Source organism: Caloenas nicobarica, chromosome 8 (genome assembly GCF_036013445.1).
Source record: "Caloenas nicobarica isolate bCalNic1 chromosome 8, bCalNic1.hap1, whole genome shotgun sequence".
Classification (NCBI taxonomy): domain Eukaryota; kingdom Metazoa; phylum Chordata; class Aves; order Columbiformes; family Columbidae; genus Caloenas; species Caloenas nicobarica.
Window position 1 is genome coordinate 4,404,059 of NC_088252.1, and position 14,128 is coordinate 4,418,186.

Below are 14,128 nucleotides of genomic sequence, written 5' to 3' on the forward strand. Positions count from 1 at the left end.
GTCACCTCTGTGGAGCTGAGCTCTGGCCCTGGGTCCCCCTTTGGAGTCTGACTCCAGACTCACAGTGAGAAAAATCCAAGGCTTGCATTTCAGTGCACCGCAATCCAGGCTTTGCTGATCTTGGCCCAACCTGTTCTGTTCCTCTGCTGGACTGTCCTGAGTTGCAACTTTTACCTGCTGGCTGCACCAACAGCGGGTCTCAGGTTGGTATCGGTGACCTGGAGGGACACGAGAATGCACCCACATTGGGAAAGGGGCATTCCTGATGGGACAGAAATTCTTCTCCCTGAGCATGGAGGGCTTTTGTCCCTCAGCAGAGGGGGGAAAGAGAGACCTGCAGAGGCCTCTTCCAGCCTAATTTTTTCTATGATTATTTGCCAGACTTGCAAGGAACCAGTGCAGTAGATGTTACCGATCAGCCCTGGGCCCTGTGCTCTCTCTGCTTGTTAGAAGCTGCATTGTAACTACAGCCGCAGGAGTTAGTGAGTAACAACCACTGTCATGTTTAGCACTACTGCAAACAGCTGCATGGAGCCCTCTAACAACCCATCTGTTGTGAGTAACCTCAGTAATTAATGGCATTATATTATAAGATAGAGAACTACCTTACCTGCTCTCCCCAGCTGCTTCTGCTCACTCCCCAAGCATCTGCCTGAAGTGGAAGGTAAGATGGTGACTTCCCAGGTAGCATCTCTTCCCAGGGAGGTGCAGCCGGTGCCCGAGGTAGTACAGCTTGGAGCCTGTACCTGGGGGAAAAAATAATTTTTAAGAAAATAATCTGAAAACACAGTACAGAAGGAGCGTTTCAAGTACGAGTTCCAGCTCCGCAGGTTTTTGCAGTAGCTAGAGGCAATGCATTCAGGTTATAGATCTGCTCTCTGTCCTGGCTGCATGAACATAACTGGTTGTAGCTCAGCAGAAACACTCTCTGAGCAGGTGCCTGTGCCTGCTGCTCCAGGGAACACAGCTGCCTGCAACAACAAGGGAAGGTAAACTGAAATGTTACTGTGTTGGGGTCATTGCCATGAAGTGAGTTCTTAGTTAATTGTGAGAAGAGATATGGTCAGAGTTTGTCAAGGACCAAGAGGATTTTTCAAGGTAATCAGCAGCTGAGGGTTGTTGGCTTCCCAAGTTTAGAGGCAAAAGCTGTGTATCACACGAAATGATATGCACACAGTTTCTTCAGCCTGTCTGGAGTCAGGAGGAGACACTAACCGAGAAACCCAGTTGTCATTGTCACAAATTAAAACATACAACCTTTCTTAATTGTTTCCTAACCTCATTAGTTCTGTAGACTTCATCCTCTCCTGTCCCTTGCCAGCGCAGGAACTTGGCTTTGATATCTTCTTGATTTCCAAGCGGTTGCTCTACCAGGACAACTCTTTGGAAATGCTGTGGCCACACCACTCAAGGTTCTCTTGAATTCCAGTCACCTGCAGAAAAAACAGATTTTAAATAAAATCCTTTTAACAGAGAGCAGCCCTTAGAAGCAGGACGAGTTACTTACTGTGTTCCACAGGGCATCAGGAGTTGAGCGTAACTTCCACGCAGTTGGAGATTCAGCGTTGGGGCTGTGTCTCAGGAGTATCCTAGTGTGCAGTTCAGGCCTTGAGTCCTGTCCCTGTTTCTCACCTGCTGCATCATGTTACTTTTTCTGACTTAGTTGATTTTTCTTTAGGAAGTGGGCCAGATGATAAGTAAGTCAATTTTCTTTAGTGCTACAGAGATGGAATCATTCTTAGGTTGGACAAAAATAGCACCTTTTTCTCCAAGACATAAGAATAATAAGGTGTTTAGTTTCAGGAATCTGTAAAACTTCATTTAGCACGGCTGACCATTAGACCTTCCAAACCTTCACCACTTCCATTTCCTCCCACGTGGTCCAGATCACTTGAGACATACAGGGCAGGAGAGTGAAATTTTTCTAAGAATTTGTGACAGTCAAACAATTTTAACAATGCAACTCTCCCAACCTGTGTAATGACTTATTGGATTTACAGTAATCTTGCAATAAACCCCCCTAGGATCAACCAAAAACCAAAATATACCACAGTGGAGGAAAAAAAAACCCCACCTTATAGTACTTCCTTTGGCTCCTAATAAATGAGATGACAATATGTGATGGCCCAAACGAGCATTTAAAAGAACGTTATAGTGAAGAGGGTGCTCATCATACTCATGATTTTGAATAGTTTATTAAATGAAAGGTGAAGCATCAGTTTTAAATTGTACAAAAGGAAAAAAAAAAAAAAACCTCATATTGTAAATGTACAATTTACAGAATTACTAGCAAAACCAATCAAGGAGACACTCATAATACAAAAACCTATTGACTGCAAACTGAACTGGAAACCCATTGCAGGTACCGTGATAATAAATGTTTGTTATACAGTATTCTACAATGTTAAATTAGGAATCAGTTTTCCACACAGAGGACTGTGAAGCACAAGGTTCGTCTGAGACTCTGACTCAAACCAGGCAGCATTTATTATGCTACTATGCTCACAGAATTCTCGTGATGACCATTTAATGCAGCCATTCCTGCCCACCCCTGTTACTTTTGGGGTAGGGAGGTAATGTTATTTTACAAAGTTCCAGCTGCTTCTCAGGTTTTACACATTCCCCAGCCGACATCAGAGGAATGGCTGAATTACCTGGTCAAACATTTTTGGCAACCGTGTCTGAGAACTGCAAATGCAGTAAGAAACAAACCTCAGCAGAGTGAAATGCTGGTTTGTTTTTAAAGTTAGATTACTTTCCCTCCCAGCAAGTAAGCGCTGGGCATTAATGTAGTTTTGTTTTTCAATACACTCGTAACAGAAAAAAACTCCATGATTATTTTGCAGTTGCTAAAAAAAAGCACCTCTGAACTGCTGTGCTCCAAGTGGGTCAATCTGCTTTGTATCTCAAATGCTAATATTTGAATGCAGATAGGAAGATTAACATTTTGGGGCTGATTCTTCGAGATATGAGAGTCAGTGCAAGTTGTGGATGGCCAGCACCTCTGAGATCAGGCCACTTTTAACTAAGTAGCAGCTACTAGGCAGAGTCATAAAATCGAAGCATAATGAAATGCCAAATTATTGAAGACATTGAAAAATCTCTTATTACAATGAATTAGCTGAGAATGTTTTGGGGTTTGGGGATTTTTTTTTTTTGATGTTTTTAACTTTTTTGAAAAATCATATTTTTTTTTCCAAAGAATTACTCTTAATATGCACAGTTAACACTGAAAATGTAGCTGTAGTCCATTGTAAGCTTAAGAACTTCACCATCTAAGCACAAATTTCTATGCAGCACATACAGTACTTCTAACTGGCAAAATTAATTTACAAAAATAGCGCAAAAGGGTATTTATGGCATGGAAAGTAGACTTTTTTTTATAGTACAGTTAAAATTGCTTTTAGTATGCTAAAGTGATTCCTTTCCCCTACCCTTGAATTATTTTTTTTAATAGGAAGGTTGCTGTTTATGTACCTTGGGTTGGCAGGGCTTGAAGTAGGTAGTAAAAACAGCAAAGTGATTACTTGAGAACCATTTGTGTGTTTTACTGAGAATACTTTATTTGCTGGTATAAGTTGCTAAAAATGCACAGAGCAAGTACCAATAGAAAATTTACTGTTTTTGTGTCCCCATGTGCTATATAAAATGAATGTTACACAGCATCTGTTGGAAAAGTGGCTTCATGGACATCTCTTACTTATGTCCCATTATAAATAAAAATAAATCTTCTCAAGAGTATAAAATCTGGGTTTATCATATCAGAATCTGAAATTTTTTGGCAGAGATGCACGTCATTAGAATTCTAACCTCTTTTATAAGAGTGTTCTTCTCAATGCCTATGAGAGGATATAAGCGTACCATAATGTTAATCAAATCCAGTGTGTTCAAAAACACTTTTCTGTAGCCAGAATGACCTGCTTATAGCATCATTGCTAGTCAATGGCTGATAGGCATAGGTTTAATAAAAATGGCTAGCTTTTAAAACATAAAAAGGCAAATGTTAAAACTGTTTTAAATTGTACAGCAGAAAAATAAAGTTAAAAAGTTCTGTTTTCACTCAATGTTGTTTTCAGAAAACATATGTAGAACAGTGTTTATTTTGACAGCTGTCTTAACAATTTAAAACTTCCTCCTCATCCAGAAAAAAAAAAAACCCAAACAACTGTATTAGGACAGTCAAGAACATACAAATGATTTTTTAGGTCAGCCCTTCTGAGGTGACTGGATTGGCCAACATTCCTTTGTGTCATTAAGAAGTCCCTCTTCTTTCTGTCACTACAAAAAGGGATTGACCTCAATCATTTGGTTAAAAATCAAACCGTATCACATCAAAAATGTGGTTTTCATACAAGCTATCACAGTATATAGGCCTCTAGCTCTAAACAATAGAGTTCCAAATTTGTAAAATGTCTTCACCAGACTTCAGAACATAGGCATTCCAAATCCCTAGAAAAATGATTTAAAAGACATTAATTAGGTGCAACGCTAACCAAAAAGCAGCTCAGATAAACAGCAAACAATAGTAGGAAAGCCTTACTGAATCGTCCTCAATGATAGCTGCAGAGTCAAAGAAGTCTGGCCTCAGCTCAGCCCGTTCTCGCCGGTTTCGCGACGGTGGCTAAAAAGAGGAGTTGGTTAGTTGAGAACATCCCACCAGTTCCCGGGTACAAAGGCTTCGTGCGACTCTACAGAGCAGCTCTGCACGGATTGTCATAAAAACTCCGATACAAATGTAGCCCCCGATAGCGGAGAGCACTCTTAAATTCACATTTCATTTAAGGTACTTATTTAAACTGATGGATTCTAAAGTAATTTTAAGTCTGTGCTCGTAGCTAAGGACTTGCTTAAGGCTCTTGTTAACTTAACAATGCTCTTGTATTAGGACTGTAGGCCAGATTGCATAAAACCTGTCTTTTAACTGTCTTTACACTTTTAAGTTTATGGTGAAACTTCAGCTCTGGATTTAGGAAAAAAGGTACTTAAGATTTCATACTGTTTCTGAGGATTAAACCCTTTTCCTTCCTTTCCTTGCCTTGGATTACCAGTAAAAGAGAGATGTTAGTTACTTGATAATTTCAATGCTAGTAATAACCTGAGTATTCAGCAGCAGCAACTGCATTGTTGCCTAAATTTTCCTTCCAAGAGATTATAGCCCACTCCTAAAGTAACCTACGCCTTATTGTTTGGATATGAAAGGAGAAATAGGAAAGCACAAAAACGGTCAAGTGTGTAATGCAAACTGATCCTTTTTCCCATTTTACGAGGCAAGTATTCACTGTGAACAGAGAGGCTGGTAATGTTACGACCTCGATAAAGGAAATCCTGCCTCAGTCAGGTTGCCATCTGCTGATTGGACCTGTTTGGGAACAATTCCAGTGCAAGGTGTCACCTCACACCCACCCGCTCCTGCCTGCGCTCCCCTTGCTGCGCCAGCACAACTCTTGCTCTTGCATGTTCAGACAACAGGAAATCAGGCTCAACGTTTTGGAAATTTTTGTTTGCACTTCTAAAATTCCTTTTAAATTATTTCTCATCCATTTTAAACTTGCTATTTGTAAGATTTACTGACCAGATCAATGACCATTGTGTCCTCAAATTCTTCATTCATGTCCTCTAGCTGACCTCGTGAAGACATCATTACATCTTCGAAGATGGGCTCAGCGTCATCTTCCATTAGACCTCGTCTGATTAATAAGGAGAAAGAAAAAGTCATTTCCAGGTATTTACATTTCCCAACCGTGATCTTTGTCATTACAAAGAATGTAGAAATTCTTACCCCTTAATGCTTTCACACAAAACCTTATGCTGAGAATAAAGCCAGCAAGCTTCTCTTAGTATTGACTAGAAGAAAATCTTATGTAAAAAGAAGTCTAGCCCTTGCAGCGGCCCAAGCAGGAAGTCCCATGTAATATCATTATAAACAGTAATTAAATTTGTCCCTAACAAGAAAAGGGCAAAAACCTCACTGTATTTGCTTGCTCTTTTACAAAAAGGAACGGCACTGTTTGCCAGGATCACTGGTAAATCCTGGGGAATCCAGCAGCAAATCCAAGACCAGTTTCTAACACTGTAAGGACTTGAATTTGCTTGGGACTCTGGCCGCATCCTGAGAAGTGCTTATGTGCAGAAAGATGGGGTTGGATCGGGACCAGAGCACGTGGTGCCTCGTACAACAGAGCTCTCCATAAGCTGCCCAGCAGGACACCCTGGCAGCAGGGGATGGGTGGAAGACACTTACACAGGTTCACCGGGAATTGCTTAACAGCCAAATCATGGAAACTCCCTGCAATGAACACAGTTGAAGGCTGGGAGAGAACAACGGGGAATTGTGCCGCATCTGTCTGCCCTGTTCAGAGGCACAACAGTGGGCTAGCGGGACACAGGGCACGGCATTCATTCCAGAGCTGCTACTCTGCCTTCATTAACAAGGGTTAAAATATCACTGAGATTACTGCCAATAATCCAGAAAAGGTAACATTTAAAATGCAGCACTGTCATCTAAAATGGTTTGGCTCTGGAGGTGAGGATGCTCTGAACACTTACACTGCGTGCCTTACACCAGTTCTCCCTTTCATGTAGTTCATTCCTGTCCTGTCCTTTCGATTTAGATCTTCTAACTTCTGTTGGCCCAACCACGATATCTGCATTTGGGGACTAACAAACAAAAAGCAGTGTTATGACTGAGAACACTAACAATTTTGAGTTGTACATGTCTTCTGGGTGTCACACAATCATAGAATCATTTTGGTTCAAGCAGACCCTCATGATGATTGAGTCCAACCATTAACCTAACTCTGGCACTAAACCACATCTTGTCTCCTCTCCCTGTACGTGCACAAGAAAAAAAAGAAATACATTAATTGTTGTAATAACACCAGTTACACACAACGCTAACATTACTCGTTCATTAGTGTGGCATGCACCTGAAGTGGGAGCGCTTCTAAAATTCCTTTTATTATATCCTACTTCACTGTCTCAGATCAGGCAAAATATGAGCAAGAACAGATCCAAATGAATAACTGACACACATTTTAAAACAAAAATGTCACACAAAATGAAAACCAAATTGCATTTAAATATATACCCCAATCAACTTAAGCATCCAGAAACTTATCCACATGTAAACCCTTGAATGGCTGCACTTTTAATACCTTCTAAATCCAGTAGTAGACGACAATGCATTTGATATGATTTGTGTATTGCAGGACAAGGAAACTAAGTGCAGCTCTTCAAGAGCAACGCCGGTTTTTGTTTTACTATGCAGTCTCGTATCCTAATAAGATTAACACAATAAACTGGGATGACCCATGTGAAAACCACTTAGAACAAAATATTCTTCTGGACATGATTAACCCCATTTGTTCAGTAACTGACTCCTCTGTATTTATTTTATTTTTCAGCTCTCCTAAGCTGACCTGTAGGAAATGCACGTGGCAGCTAACTCCAGGCTGAAAGGATACATGTGGAATCCAGCTCTTTGAAAGCAACAGAGGGGAGCGATGGCTCTGCTCAGCAGCCCTCTGCACACAGCATTCCTGAGACAGGAGAAACTGAGGCTGAAGCCCAAGGAGAAGAGCCCGGCTCAACTTCACCCCCTGAGAACAGAAGGTTCTCCACAGCGTAAGGCAGTGCCTGCTCCTCAGGCTCAGGAGTAACTGTCCCACCTTCCAGAACTAATTAAATGTTCAGAGGGATTTAGCCTAGGGACAGGTGAGGTCAGAGAGCGTGAGGAAGAAAGTTCTGCTTCAGCCATTTTCTTTGATTTGTTTTTACTGCAGAGTAGAAAAAATTTTAGGAGAAGCTGAGAGCCACAACATCTTCCTTATAATCTAGAAGTTACGGCAACACCTGGGGAAGCAGATCCTTGACCTCAGAAAGGCAAGTATGAGACATCAGCCCAGAACTCACGTAGCGTGGGGTTAAGGTGAAAAGATAGTCTGGGGCTAACGTGAACAGGGGTCTTACTCGGGGAAAGCAAGTTGGCTGAACTCATTTATGGAAATGCCAAATACTCTGTGCTCCAAAAATAGGTATTTATAGCCAGTTGAGCTGCAACCATCTCTTGTGGTGGGCACTGATTAATGGATCGTATCAAGGTTTAATGTGTTGTGCTGCTGATGCCTGGGCATGGCACACACACAAGGGAGAAGAACAGGTTGTGCTTTCAAAAGAGATCATTTCTTTGGAAGTTGCTCAGATTTTATGAGAACCTGTGGTCACAAATTGGCAAACTTTAATAGCTTATATGTACAACATGGTGGTAACCACATACCCTTGTCATTTGAGACTGGAGAACATTTTACCTTCCCAGGCAAAATGGCCATTATTAATTATTTCTATTTAGAAAATACTGTCATTAAACAATGCAGGATGAAGCAGTAAAGTTCAGGATCAAACAGGGTGAGTGCACATTCAGGAAGACTTGGGAAGCTGGAAAAAAACCAAGAGGCGAAATCTGGCTATTTTACACTATACTACATAGGTAGAAACCTGATTCATGTAGCCAGCACAGTACAACTTTCAAATACAGATAAATCAGTTCAGTGCATTTGGCTATAAAAGTTATAAAAATAGTCTCTGAAACAAATACTGTTATTCTGTATCTTCAAATTAATAGAAATAGCACATAACAGCATTCTCTGAAGACTGCTCTAAATTAAACTATTGACAGATAATAACCAACATTTTTCCCCTTTAAATTGAGGTGATAAAATGGGAGTTGAGTGACAAAAAGTATATAGAATTTAAGGCAAAATAAAATTGCCTGCAGGCAGTTATCCCAGAAACAGGAATTACTAGCTCAGCAGCTAGAATTGAAGAGTTAATTTACAATAAGTCAGTTAGGATGTCTGGAGAACCTTAACTGTACTACGACATAGAGCAGAAGGAAAGACGAGAGAACATCTGACAGGCCTTTTAGACAACCAGTTCAATCCCACCTGGGGCCACAAACATGAGGAAGATTTAACCATAATCGCCTATGAGATAATTTTAACACAAGGAGTTTCTACCATGATTTCATTACGATGTATTTTTCCTGGGAGCTGAAAATAATTGGAATATTGCTGAGCTATAGCCAAGACGCTTCCAGTTGTTTTTGCACATAAACACTGCATATATGGAGCCACAGACTATCTGTATAAATAATATGCAACTCCTTTGCCTGGCTTGCTGAATTTGCTACTGCAATTCCAACACTTACTTGTGTAAAAAATCCTGTTCAGATCCCTGCTCCGACTCGTGCTCCTGGATCTGCTCTCCCATTTGTCTAGTGTTCTCTCTCAGGACCGTTGAGGTGAGCTGTGGTGCTTGCAGTGTCCCTGGAGTATGGATGGTTTCGTTCCTGTTCAGCCATGAGCCTTCTAGGCTCTCATCTAGAAAAAGAACATTTCAAGTCACTGCCAGGGCTGGTAACGCGCAGGGCAGCGTGGCTGCCGTCGGGATTCCTTCAGCCAGCTCACTGAACGAACCCCTCGCGCCAGTGATGAGAGCTGTCTGTCTACTGACACACTGCGATACACTTCATTTGACTTGCAGAACCTTCTCCAAATTTGAGTTTCGACAGTTTAGTGTCCTTTAAAACAAGTGTGCCTTTAAGAGATCAACTGGATAAATACTCAAAACGATAACATTTTCAGTTCTAGTTTTATATTGTGTTCTTTTAAGGAAGGATAACTACCAGCTATTCCTAGCAATAACAACAATTTAAAGTAGAAATATTTAACAAATAAACAAAGAAAACCCATTGTAAACAAATACTGTACTACAGCACTATCTAAATTGTTGTGTCTTGCACACATATAACAAAGATAATTCCCAATTACCGAGTTTACAATCTAAATATAAGACTGTTAATCTCATATGCATACAGAAACCAATATGCACTTAAACACTAAGATGAGGGTGGAGGATAAAACCCCAAATCTGGTCAGTCTAGATCTTTAGAAACCCCAGTAAGAACCGTTTCAGTGGAGTATGGAGTGGGCATTTGAAGTCAGAGAAGTGGTCTGGCTGGTGCGAACTCTGAATAGTGATTCCAGACGGTGTGTTCAAGGTTCAGAGCAGGCGGGAGGAACAGGGATGGGAGGTGAGGGAAGGTCTAAGCGGGTGCGGTGCTCTGATCGTTGAGGGAGCAAACCAGAGAGGAGGAAGAGAGGGGACTGGAAGAGAATGGGACAGAGCAGACAAGTGTGTGGGTGAGAGACAGAGAAAAAAAATGATAGTTGCTGGAGTGAGTGAAAGATGAGAAGATCACAGATTTACTTACGTGAAGAAACGTGTGGTGAGAAAGTACGTAGGGATCTCAATGGATCTTTTCATTTTTCCTATGCTTTTTATTACCTTTTGGGCATAAATGTGTAAAAAGTTGCCTATTTAATTTTGAATTTATGTTTGAATCTTTTTTATCTTAGGGATTTTTTTTTTCAATCCTCTTTATGTTTGATTTCTTTAAGGCATTGTGAAGAAATGTCACAGAGCAGATTTGCTTTCAGCTGCAACAGAGAATGTTCTCCAACCTGGACAGCCTGCCGAACCCTGTATACGCTGGATTTAGGTGAGAAAGGAACCACAGGGGACTAGTTATGGTTCCTTGATGCAAGGATAGTTTATGTAGCCTTGTAACCCTTGTTTTAGTTCCTTTAGAGCGGAATTTAAAGAAAAAAATCTTAGCAGGATTTAAAGAGAAGTCCACATTTGTAACTGTATTGCCAGATAAAGATTAAAGTTAGGACTTTTGGAAGAGTTATAAAAATATGTAAAAATAAAAAACCAACAAAGACCTGTGTACACACTCCACACAGACCATCAGTGAATTTGTTCATAACACTGGTTCTTCATAGCTCAAGTTATACACATGCCAGTAAGTACTTCTTTCTGAGGAATAAATCTGATTATTTCATGGACTCATTATTGGCACACACAAAATAAGACCTTGTTGTACAGAAATCTAAGTCTTTCCATGAGAAATACAGGCAACCTGGCTTTGAGTTTTCTTGGCTTTCCTTTTTCCAGGATTCAAAAGGAAGTGTTCTCAGGGCATAACGCAATCAGTAATGCCTGCCGCACATGAAGCATCCAAAAATTAAGTACATGGTGTCCTTTGAACTGCTTATATTATTGTGGGTTTTTTTAACATATGATATCAAATGTCATTTGTTAATAGAGATCTAAACAAAGAATTTTGGTGCTTGCATTGCATATCATTCAACCTAAGGACAGGCCATAGAGCTTGTATTGCTGCTGTCATTACACAGCGCTTGCTGGTAACTTTTCAGTTATGCTGTGAAGGGCTAAACAAAACAATGATGAGCTATACATCATTCCTGGACCTATAGACTGAGGCTGTAGAGCAAAGCTTTCATAAGTCATGAAAGTCTGTGCAGCAGCCTAGGGATTTAAGGTCTGTTGAATTCTGTAAAAAACATGGCATCCTGAAGGAAGCAAAACAGTGTCGGAAGCAATATTTTATCTACCTAAACTCTAGGCTGGCTGTAAGGAAGTGAAGGACTGAGTGTACGTACTGCTCAGCATAAGGCGTAGTAGAAAATGGACCTGACTGTAGAAGTGCATATGGACAAACTTTTGAAGAATATTTTGGGAAATTGTTGTATATCCAGGCAAACTGGCATTAGAGTCTTCACTGAGGAGTTACTGTGGTAAATACTGACCGTGGAGAAATCCCCCAAGCTTAAAGATCCCACTTACAGCTACTCTGTAGTGAAACAGTAAATTTATATTCACAAAAGTACACACTACCTCACACAAGTTAACCAGGAACAGATGCAATTCTGTAAGAAATTGGCTGTCATCACTGAATTCCTGATAAACATGCCAGAAATCACAGAAAAAGTAAATACGGGCACTGGCTGTAAATACAATTTTAAATAAAAAAGGTGTCTTTTTAGTGTTCTCCAGTGATCCTGCAAAAATACAGATCTCTGTCAGAATTTCTGCCCGGGTTTGCTCTAACACCATTTAACTAACAATGATTCCAGACTGAAGCACGGGCAGAAATCCAGACATCCGTGACTGGGAAAGGGGTAGAGCAGATAACTCCACAGACACCTCCTGCTCCCACCTTCAATAACAGCTTTCTGGCGTTCTGAATCTGCACACCTCAGTGAAGACAACAACAGGGACTCACCTTGGTATTTCTCATAAAGAAGTGTTCGAGCTTGGTAGGAAATTGCAGAACAGGTATCTTGTTTTTACTACATACAGAATATATATTTCAGCATTACTTGATAAACAATAAAGGCTCCTAAGCAGGAAGGCTGCGATATACGTACAAGATGAGAAATGCCTTTGCCAGGCAACCTAAAGCCATACCAACCTTCCACTCTTTTTTTGTGGAGCGGTGGCCGTCCTTTCTTATTCCTCACCGAAGAGGCTTTGCTGCTGCTGCTTCCACTGTTAACAGACATTCTGTCGTCTTCACCACCCGTAACTAGTGAGTTTCTGTAGGAGATGAGCGGGAGCCACACATCTTCTCTTCTTTCCATCATCTGTTCTGTCAGAAACTTCTCCAAGTAGGAGTGACTGAAAATAAAAAGACAATGAGTACAGAGGTGCAGCACATCGTTTCCTCTTTATTCTGCAAGGCATCTTCACATTGTTGAGAGCTTAACACAAATCCCGCATGGTGTTTCCTTAGTTTAATTTAATAATGTCTGCTGCTAGGGCACTGTATCTCTGACTGAGCAAGCACACGTCATTCCCTCAAAACAAAGGGACATAGTTAATCATGCACAGGTTACTCACAAATAAACAATACAAAACGTTCTCTCCCCAGCATCTTCCTCCCACATTTGTCTGCGATCATTCACAGCACATGCTACTTTAATTCCTTTTCTGTTTTGCACAGCGAGGAAGCCACCTCTGTATATTGCTACTGTGTCAGCAGACAGACTGAATTAGAACCACTGCTGGGAGACTGGCTGATATCCTTATGTATCTTGGAACGAGAAAAATGCCTTCTTCAAATGCAAGCAGTTATTTTCCAATAAAAAATGGAAGATCTGTTTGAATGTCATGGAGAAGCCCAGTGCACACTTGTTAACTTACAGGAGGAACCAAACAATCTTCCTCCTCTACATGGTCTGGAGGGCATTCGAGTTATTTTCTTTTAATTATGGAATTAGAAGTAGTCCTTAAAATGAATATACAAACCCTCATAAAAGTGATTCTAATGAATTTCAAGCTGCAGAACCAAGGATTCAGAATTTAGGCAAGTGACCTCAGGATTCTTCAACATTACCTCCACCCTTCCTGCAAATACATTAGGGTGCACCCTTCACTCATGATTCCATTTAATACCACATTGTGAGCTTGTCATCAGTGGGAGTCAAACCCACAAATTCTGCACAGAAACAAACTCTCAGTCTCCCTTTCCCTCTCTTAGAGCACAACAGGCTCAGACTTCTTATGCAAGGTAACCCAACAGGACAAGGAACTACCCTGTACGTGCCTGGGTAACAATCACATCGAGTTTTTACTGGGATTTTGGGTTTTTGATTCAGTGAATAGGATAACTTTGCTCCAGAAACACCAATAGTTCTGTCTACTGTTTTATTCAATATTCTGACTGCTTTTTCTTTCCCATTTTCATGTGTATACTGAGTAACATCCAAACCTTGCACTCAATGGGAAATTCTTGGTTTGATCTCTCTCCTTTACAGTACCAAACACTACAACACTTGAGTGACTTAGAGAATTTATTTGCAGAATAGTCTTGGAAACTAAGAACTTTTCCTGCATCCAATTTATATTTATAAAAGTAGAGTGCATAGGCTATGCCCAAATTGTGAAGAAGGAAAAACTACACCACTTGGGGTTCTTTACTGATTTAGGCGCCAACGTCTGACAATTTTTGCTCAGCATTTTAGAGGAGTTTCATACTGGTAGGCCCTGCCCAGCTTCAAATGAGGCTAGAAACTGAATTTTTAGAAGTAAAACCACCACCCTGAGGCTCCGTCTCATCTGCCTTCAGGCACCCAATAGTCAGTTGTCTAGTCTAAGCTAAGTCTCTGTTTGAGAGGAATAAATGGAAAGAAATGCCTCGACAGGGCAATTCAGATCTGTACTGTGTTAGATGAGTTCCTCGGGATTTTCCTGCCTATATCTG

The 14,128-nt window shown here is 40.7% G+C and overlaps 1 protein-coding gene and 1 long non-coding RNA gene across 3 annotated transcripts in view; one reads left to right on the forward strand and one right to left on the reverse strand.

Annotated features, from left to right (window-relative positions):
* Window positions 1–393: 393 nt before the first annotated feature.
* On the forward strand, window positions 394–7,875 carry LOC135991254 (uncharacterized). Its single transcript, XR_010606503.1, has 3 exons — window positions 394–482; window positions 5,621–5,722; window positions 7,404–7,875. It is a non-coding gene; the product is annotated as an uncharacterized LOC135991254 (long non-coding RNA).
* The window catches only part of STAG1 (STAG1 cohesin complex component), a 185,539-nt gene continuing 173,590 nt past the window's right edge, over window positions 2,180–14,128 (reverse strand). For both annotated transcript variants that reach the window (XM_065639667.1, XM_065639668.1), the window contains exons 29-34: window positions 12,338–12,543; window positions 9,206–9,377; window positions 6,547–6,657; window positions 5,573–5,687; window positions 4,541–4,621; window positions 2,180–4,449 (exon numbers count right to left, since the gene is read on the reverse strand). In XM_065639667.1, coding sequence (XP_065495739.1) covers window positions 4,426–4,449; window positions 4,541–4,621; window positions 5,573–5,687; window positions 6,547–6,657; window positions 9,206–9,377; window positions 12,338–12,543 — 709 coding nt within the window. In that variant the 3' untranslated portion in view covers window positions 2,180–4,425. The remainder of the gene's footprint in view (window positions 4,450–4,540; window positions 4,622–5,572; window positions 5,688–6,546; window positions 6,658–9,205; window positions 9,378–12,337; window positions 12,544–14,128) is intronic.